The 9790-nt window shown below is 41.2% G+C and overlaps 1 protein-coding gene across 1 annotated transcript in view; it reads right to left on the bottom strand.

Moving 5' to 3' along the window:
* The window catches only part of LOC127617485 (leucine-rich repeat-containing protein 27-like), a 10407-nt gene extending 1564 nt beyond the window's left edge, over positions 1–8843 (bottom strand). The window contains exons 1-6 of the mRNA XM_052089462.1: positions 8706–8843; positions 8496–8626; positions 7923–7981; positions 5509–5661; positions 3337–3574; positions 1264–1386 (exon numbers count right to left, since the gene is read on the bottom strand). Of these exons, the coding sequence (XP_051945422.1) occupies positions 1264–1386; positions 3337–3574; positions 5509–5661; positions 7923–7981; positions 8496–8626; positions 8706–8843 (842 nt within the window). The remainder of the gene's footprint in view (positions 1–1263; positions 1387–3336; positions 3575–5508; positions 5662–7922; positions 7982–8495; positions 8627–8705) is intronic.
* Positions 8844–9790: the final 947 nt, after the last annotated feature.

Raw genomic sequence — 9790 nt, 5'->3', positions numbered from 1 at the left:
TGTGACACTCCTGTTCTACCTGCTCCATACGGGACAGGAACCGATGTCTCCAGCATGGGAGGCGGATGCGCTAACAAGGAGGCTCTATCAGCTAGCTCCCGTTACACTCACCCCCCTAAACATCACTCCCATCCGGGTCACGGCACCATTGTGATGCTCCTGTTCTATCCGCTCCATACGGGACTGGAACCAAAGTTGCTCCGGCATGGGAGGCAAATGCGCTAACAATGAGGCTAAAGGCTATAGCCCTTAGCGTCAGTCGCTAGTGCACCTCTTGAGGTCAGGATAGTGAAATTTATACACATTGCACAGTTATCTATCAGCTAGCGCCCATTACACTCACCCCCTAAACCTCACTCCCATCCGGGTCACGGCACCACTGTGATGCTCCTGTTCTATCCGCTCCATACGGGACTGGAACCAAAGTTGCTCCGGCATGGGAGGCAAATGCGCTAACAATGAGGCTAAAGGCTATAGCCCTTAGCGTCAGTCGCTAGTGCACCTCTTGAGGTCAGGATAGTGAAATTTATACACATTGCACAGTTATCTATCAGCTAGCGCCCATTACACTCACCCCCTAAACCTCACTCCCATCCGGGTCACGGCACCACTGTGATGCTCCTGTTCTACCCGCTCCGTACAGGACTGGAACCGATGTCTCCAGCATGGGAGGCAGATGCGCTAATAAGGAGGTTAAAGGCTACAGCCCCTAGCGTCAATCGCTAGTGCACCTCTTGAGTCAGGCGAGTGAGGTTTATACACAATGCACAGCTATCTATCAGCTGACCACCGTTACACTCATCCCCCTAAACCTCACTCCCATCCGGTCACAGCACCATTGTGACGCTCACCATTATACACAATGCACAGCTATCTATCAGCTGGCTACCATTACACGTGTTTGTGTACGTTCACGTATGGTGTGTCAAGACTGTCACGTCATGTGACAGAATCTTCCTTTTTGACTGAACTATTTATTTAAAAGATTAAAATGTAGCGTTTCAATACTACATACTCCTTAAATACACCGATAAGCACACTCATAAGATTCATTTCTGTCTTTTATCAAATTTCACACAGCAGTGTGCTCTCTGAGAGGATCATATTCACTCCCTCTGGATCTCACAGTGTAATCACACACACATTAGAGCCCTGAACCCCGCCGCCGCAGCCGCCGTACCGCAATCAGCCCGCCGGTCTCAGTTACAGCTCTCACTTCAACTCCTTTCTCACTCCAAAGCCGTAAAAGAGAGATGAACTAACGTCTGTCTTTGTTCAGATACACGCCGTTTCTCCTTCAGTTCTTTTATGCCAGCGTGTTTCCTCTCCTCTGTGCTGCTCCAGCTCTGAATGTCTGATGCTTTGCCTCTCGTTAGATCTTTGTTCCTGGGACACAACGAAGGAAACAGTAAATGTTAGCTCAGTATGCTCATTCACAAACAGATAGTTCAACATAACTTTACCTCATAACCCATCAGCCTCTGGTACACACACACAGACAAATCTGGGATTTTTCTTTTCTTTGTTCATTCAAACATAGAAATTGAGTTTTAGGATTTAAAATACATGTTCTTAAAACAAACATATGCTCTTGTTGAGTGGTGGTGGTGGCGTAGAGCGCTAAAGCACAGAACTGGTACTCAGAAGGTTGCTGGTTTGATCCCCACAGTCACCACCATTGTGTCCTTGAGTAAGACACTTAACTCCAGGTTGCTCCGGGGGGATTGTCCCTGTAAGTCGCTAGTTTCAGAGTTTTTCAAACTCAATAATATATGGATCACACACACTATTTTAGATTATGCACTGTTTCTAGGTGACTAATCCATTGTAAGTAAATAAGTGACATTGATCATGTTTGTACAGACGCACACAATATGCTCTTTGGAACATTCTCAAATCGTGACCGGAGAAGCCGATTGGTCCCGCTGTTGCATCTTGTTGTTTGTTTGGGGAAATTGAGAGTTGTTGAGCGGTTTGCACCATCTAGAGAATGATATATATATATATTATTCTGTGTTTGTCATCTAGTGAAAATGTAATTTTGATGTTTGATGTCTCTATTATATTATTTACTTGTATTGTTGTTTTGGTATATGTGTCTCTGTATATTGTTTAAATATATGTAGGGGATTGGAGCCACTTTTCTTGAATTATTTACTATTTTCTCCAGTTTATTTTGTATTTTGTGTTTGGTTTATTTTTTGTTAGGCTATTTTAGTTCTTGGTAACCAGTTAGATTGACTAGATGGAAAACACGGTGTCTGAATTGTTTTATTTATTTGTATTTTTTAAGCCCCTTTGCTGCCAATTTAGAATTCCCACTACTTAGTAGCTCCTCGTGGTGGCGCAGTTACTCGCCTCAATCCGGGTGGCGGAGGACGAATCTCAGTTGCCTCCGTGGCTGTGACCGTCAATCCACGCATCTGATCACGTGACTCGTTGTGCGTGACACCGCGGAGACTCACAGCATGTGGAGGCTCATGCTACTCTCCACGATCCACACACAACTCACCACACGCCCCATTGAGAGAACCACTAATCACCACCACGAGGAGGTTACCCCATGTGACTCTACCCTCCCTAGCAACCGGGCCAATTTGGTTGCTAAGGAGACTCACAGCATGTGGAGGACCATGCTACTCTCCACAATCCACACACAACTCACCACACGCCCCATTGAGAGAACCACTAATCACCACCACGAGGAGGTTACCCCATGTGACTCTACCCTCCCTAGCAACCGGGCCAATTTGGTTGCTAAGGAGACCTGGCTGGAGTCACTCACTACACGCCCCACCGAGAGCGAGAACCACTAATCACAAAGACAAAAAGACCAACATACACGACTGAACGTCTTTAAAGAGGGAATGAACCACAATCCCTTGAAGCATCGCCAATGATGCAATCAAATTATAAATACAATTATTTAAGTTATTTTTATGTTGATTTTATGGCAAAATATTCAGATATATACAAATATATAAGTAGTTTGGGAATGTAGGGAGAGCGACTCGGTTGTGTCATTCACAGTGCGTCATGAAAGTGGGCGGAGCTCCAGATCTCTTTTGATTTGATTCTCTGATTGGTGGATCTTTTTCTTAGGGATCATGGGTAATGTAGTTCTTCATCAGAAATGATTCAATCAATAAACAACCTTGGAGCTCACGGTAGGTCTGTCTTTAAAGGTTTATAAGTTTTGATTAATTATCAGTTCCCCTATGGAGAATATGAATGGGATTTTTACTTCTGGAACAAAACAGCTGCACTCTTATAATCAGCGCCAGGATCTAATCGGCAATCTGTTCTCTCTCAAACAGATCTAATTGAGCTCTGCACCTGCTGATAATGGGCAGGGCGAGTGTTCTGCGTCCTCTATTGCCCTCTGCTGTTCTGGTGTGATGGGGCGACAGGACCGCAGGGATGCTGGACCCCAGATCAGCCCGTTCTATCTGGATGATCCTCTGCCGGAGCTCCTGGAAGCGTCGGATCTCTGGGTCATCCACTGCCTCCTCGCTCAGGTCCAGACTGGATAGGCCCAACTCACACAACTGCAGCTTCTCCACCGCAGGCATCTCTGCATGAGATACAAACGACACTTTAAATGCAAATGTGTCAAGTTATTTTTAATCCAAATACTTTAGCAGACAAGCAGCACAGGAGTCAAGCATCACTATCCCTACTGCTCACTGTGATTTGCTAAAAATGAGGGGTTCTGGGTATCTCCGCGAGTATTGACGCTGACTATCACACCTGGAGTCGCGAGTTTGAATTCAGGGTGTGCTGAGTGACTCCAGTCGGGTCTCCTAAGCAACCAAATTGTCCCGGTTGCTAGGGAGGGTAGAGTCACATGGGGTAACCTCCTCGTGGTGGTGATTAGTGGTTCTCTCAATGGGGCGTGTGGTGTGTTGTGTGTGGATCGTGGAGAGTAGCATGAGCCTCCACATGCTGTGAGTCTCCTTAGCAACCAAATTGAGCCGGTTGCTAGGGAGGGTAGAGTCACATGGGGTAACCTCCTCGTGGTGGTGATTAGTGGTTCTCTCAATGGGGCGTGTGGTGAGTTGTGTGTGGATCGTGGAGAGTAGCATGAGCCTCCACATGCTGTGAGTCTCCGCGGTGTCATGCACAACGAGTCACGTGATCAGATGCGCGGATTGACAGTCTCAGAAGCGGAGGCGACCCGGATTGAGGAGAGTAACCGCGCCACCTAGTGGGAATTGGGCATTCCAAATTGGGAGAAAAGGGGATGAAAAAAAAGTATGAAACCGGAGTTCAGTATGTAAGTCGTCCTGTTATAGACATGATCCCTCTAGTCACGTGTTGTTGAGGAGACGTGTGCTGTTACCTTACAAACAGATCACACTTCTCCATTTACATCTGAATAAAAACCCCCATAGACTTACATTGAAGGAGGAACTCGAGGATTGCAAGCCGTTTTGACATTGAATCACATGCAGGAAATAAATAATAGATATTTACAGTATATTCAAATTTTCACTAGTTAAAATGCTAATATTGTTGATGTCAGGAATGGAATTTCTACTAGTAAAAATGCTCAATTTTGACATCAGTAATTATGTTTTCAATATCAAAAATGTAAATTCTTGATATATAAAAAAGACATAATTACTTACAGAAATATCCATTCTTCACTCAAATATAAAATAAATAAAAATTAAACCTATTTTAAAGATTTAAGTATTTTAATTTGATAACAAAATTTGATCAGATTGAATTATGTAATATATATATACTAAATAAATTTAACAAAACAAAGTTTTTAAACGTATTAAAGATTACTCAATTACATTCGATGCAATTGTGATATAAAATTGAAATGCATGAACCTTAAAATAATTTTTCCAGTGCTGATATATTTTTTTAAGTAGTAAAAACATAATTTGTTGATATCTGTTACTACATTTCCACAAGTAGAATTTTACAACATAATTACAGATATCTATGCAGGCTCTATATATGTATATCTATACCCGACAGGTTTCAGATCTGTCATTATGTTGTTAATGTTTGACATTACAAATACACAAATCAGATATGTACAGTAATAATAATAATTACATAGTTTCTGTTGCAAAAACTGAAATGAATAGTGAACATGCTAAGCTGTGATATCTGTAATTTAATTTTCATTTGAAACCAAATTAAGATTTCAGCATCATAACCCAATAATCCAATAATAGCGGAGTTGCTCGTCTAATTAGTCCAAGATAACATCTGACCACGTGGTGTGAACGAGGTGTGCCGCGGGTTATTGATCGCTGTCATCGGACCGAACACGTGAGCGTCGTGCGGCGCCAAAATCCAGCTGAGCAGCATGCACCGTCTCCACGGAAACAGGACTCACACCAGTCGAGCAGAACCAGGGCAAGGAGCTATTTTTGAAGCAGGCCACTCTTTTTACGCAAAGCCGCAGATGGCAGGACACACACACACACACACACACACACACGTTGTTCTCAGGTATTTTTCACCTTCAGTTGGCAGCCTCACCTCGTTCAGAGCTGTGCGTGCTGACGTGCCGTTCTGCCATGATGCTGCGCAGGTAGTGGAGAATCTGTGCCAGGCCCTGATCAATGATATCTGGAGGAGGAAACATGATTGGACAATTCCTCAAGCTCAGGGCCTTCAATGTGATCACATGACCTACAATAGAAGAGCGGTGGGGAATTAAATATGTGGTTAATCACATTCTGTAGAGCTGTGTGCTTCACAACTGACCCAAAAATGGGTTTTTAGCTCTGATCTGATAAACAATCATAAATGCAAATAATTAAATGCACAGTTCATCTAAAAAAGACAATTCTCTCATCATTTACTCATCCTCATGTCATCCCAGATGTGTGTGACTTTCTTTCTTCACCAGAACACAAATGAAGGTTTTTAGGAGAATAGTTCAGCTCTGTAGGTTCATACAATGCAAGTGAATGGTGACCAGAATTCGCAGCTCCAAAAATCACATAAAGGAACCAAAAAAGTAATCATAAAAGTTGTCAAATCCATGTCTTCAGAAGTGATATGATAGGTATCGGTGAGAAGCAGATCAAAATGTATGTCCTTTTTTTACTCTAAATCTCCCCTTTCACTTTCAGATGTAAAAGTGAAAGTGGAGATTTAGAGTATAAAAAAAGAGGACATACATTTTGATCTGCTTCTCACCGATACCTATCATATCACTTCAGATCACATGAATTCAACCATGTGAGTCTTATGGATTACTTCTTATCGATACTTATGGATGATTCCTTTATGTCATTCTTTGAGTTAATTTTTTTTATTTTACATAAATAATATTATTCTGGAAAAATGTGTATCAAAAAATTAAGAGTTCACTGCAAACTTGCCACAAACTTGCCACTGATAATATTCACATGCAAATGAGCTCTGCAGCAAACTTGCCGCAAACTCACCACTGATAATATTCACATGCAAATGAGCCCTGCAGCGAACTTGCCGCAAACTCACCACTGATAATATTCACATGCAAATGAGCCCTGCAGCGAACTTGCCGCAAACTCGCCACTGATAATATTCACATGCAAATGAGCCCTGCAGCGAACTTGCCGCAAACTCACCACTGATAATATTCACATGCAAATGAGCCCTGCAGCGAACTTGCCGCAAACTCACCACTGATTATATTCACATGCAAATGAGCTCTGCAGCAAACTTGCCGCAAACTCGCCACTGATAATATTCACATGCAAATGAGCCCTGCAGCGAACTTGCCGCAAACTCGCCGCTGATAATATTCACATGCAAATGAGCCCTGCAGCGAACTTGCTGCAAACTCACCGCTGATAATATTCACATGCAAATGAGCCCCGCAGCGAACTTGCCGCAAACTCGCCGCTGATTATATTCACATGCAAATGAGCCCCGCAGCGAACTCGCCGCTGATTATATTCACATGCAAATGAGCTCCGCAGCGAACTTGCCGCAAACTCGCAGCTGATAATATTCACATGCAAATGAGCCCCGCAGCGAACTTCCCTGCAAACTCGCCACTGATAATATTCACATGCAAATGAGCCCCGCAGCGAACTTCCCTGCAAACTCGCCACTGATAATATTCACATGCAAATGAGCCCCGCAGCAAACTTCCCTGCAAATGAGCCACTGATAATATTCACATGCAAATGAGCCCCGCAGCAAACTCGCCGCAAACTCGCCACTGATTATATTCACATGCAAATGAGCCCCGCAGCAAACTTGCCGCAAACTCGCCACTGATAATATTCACATGCAAATGAGCCCTGCAGCGAAATTCCCTGCAAACTCGCCACTGATAATATTCACATGCAAATGAGCCCTGCAGCGAAATTCCCTGCAAACTCGCCACTGATCATATTCACATGCAAATGAGCCCTGCAGCGAACTTGCCGCAAACTCGCCACTGATCATATTCACATGCAAATGAGCCCTGCAGCGAACTTGCCGCAAACTCGCCACTGATAATATTCACATGCAAATGAGCCCTGCAGCGAACTTGCCGCAAACTCGCCACTGATCATATTCACATGCAAATGAGCCCTGCAGCGAACTTGCCGCAAACTCGCCACTGATTATATTCACATGCAAATGAGCTCTGCAGCAAACTTGCCACAAACTCGCCGCTGATCATGTTCACATGCAAATGAGCCCCGCAGCAAACTTGCAGCGAACTTGCCGCAAACAGGTTCGCCACTACCGGTGAAGAGCTGCAAACTTCTGGCAAACATTTGCGTCGAATCACAAACTAATTTGCATATGAAAATAACGAGTGGAATATTTGAGGCTAGTTATATTTTGTAAGGACTTTTGCACTTTTATACAATACACAATTTTGCTACCGTTTTGGCCACTTGATGTCCAGAGTAAAAACCAGTTAAGAAGCGCAGCTGAAGAAAACACACTTTTGTACGTACCCAGTTCTGCTGGCAGTTCAGTTATTGGATTACCCTCCAAAAGTAACGTTTTCAAGCACCTTAAACACAAAAGGGGAAAGTATCAGTATTTATATTTGCATACATTTAGTCAGATGCTTTTATCCAAAGAGACTTACAAATGAGGAACGTTAGCAGTTTGTCATACAATATCTTAAAATCACTTACTAACTGCATCTATAGACAATTTTACAACTCTGTTGCAATGGCGACATAACACTGAAAACCCTAAAATTACTGTGCAAATGACTATTTAAACAACTTTACAGCTCAAATAATACATGCGTTTTAATGGAAGAATTCATGTAAATGCTTTTATAAAATTATGTAAATTTTGTAAAATGCTTTTATGAAATTATAAGCGTCACATTTCTGCTTTTAAACCCTCCAAAAATTGCCCCATTGACTTCCATTGTTAGTGTCTCACTGGAAAACACATTTGTGCTTTTTTAAAGAAAAGGAGGAACGAAATGAACTTGTTCTGAACCTGGAAGATTCCTTTAAACTCGATGGACCGTCTGTGGCATGCTGTCAATTACTAAAGAACACACTCACCTGTGTTCACCGACACCGACAGGAAGTCTTGTGAGCTGATTATTCCTCAGATCCAACCAGACTAAAGATGGTAAACTGTTAAACAGACACTCGGGTAGACTGAAGATCTCATTACCCTCCAGATACAAACTCTACAACAACAGAGAGAAGCTGTGAGTCACATTTATACTGAGCTGAAAGTGACATATAAATGCATATAAACAGAAATACCTGTAAATGTGTCATGTTTAAAAGAGAGTCTGATATGCCTTTCAACGCTCTCCTGCTCATAAACATCATGTGTGATGTGTCTGATGGATCAGTTTGTGCTTTTACAGTCTTTTCTTCACAGTTGAGGTTCAAACGCATTTCATTTAAGTCTGTCATCACACAGTGTTTCACTGATCCACTCTTACAGTCCAATACTCACGCATACTGTCAGGAAACGGTGTTATGTTGATCACATCACGCTGTCAGCTGTGATGTTGTCGCGCGTTGCTATGGTGACAGCGCTGGAAAATGAAACTAAAACAACGGCGCGCAAAAGGGGACAAAACAGATGAGAACGCGTTTGGAAACGACAAAAGGGGAATTTAAAGTAAAAATGTCCTTTATTAATCTCTAAGTGAATCAGAAAACAGTCGTTGCGACTTTCGTTGGTGTAATAATGTATTCTAGAAGCGTCATGTGCCCATTCAAACTGAACAATTTAGAGATAAATAAATATTTAATCTGTTTGTATGTTTGACGATAAATGAGCGATTAGTGTAAAAACAATCGTGTTTGTCTTAGAATTGAGTCTGAATCTAAAATCGTTACATACACTGCTAAGTTATTATAATTTGCTTCATTTATTATTAGCCTAATAATAATAATATGCTCATTTAATAATAATGATAATATGCAAATGTAATAATAATAACAATATGCTCATTTAATACTAATACAAATAATATGCAAATTTAATAATAATAACAATATGCTAATTTAATACTACTAATAATAATATGCTCATTTAATAATAATAATATGTCATATAATAATGATATGCAAATGTAATAATAATAACAATATGCTAATTTAATAATAATAATAATAATAATATGCTCATTTAATAATAATAATAATATGCAAATGTAATAATAATAACAATATGCTCATTTAATTCTACTAATAATAATATGCTCATTTAATAATGATAATATGCAAATGTAATAATAATAACAATATGCTAATTTACTACTACTACTAATAATAATAATAATATGCTATTTAATACTAATAATAATATGCTAATTTAATAATAATAATATGCT

This window comes from Xyrauchen texanus, chromosome 24, assembly GCF_025860055.1.
Source record: "Xyrauchen texanus isolate HMW12.3.18 chromosome 24, RBS_HiC_50CHRs, whole genome shotgun sequence".
Taxonomy (NCBI): domain Eukaryota; kingdom Metazoa; phylum Chordata; class Actinopteri; order Cypriniformes; family Catostomidae; genus Xyrauchen; species Xyrauchen texanus.
This window is presented reverse-complemented; position numbering and strand designations above follow the sequence as displayed.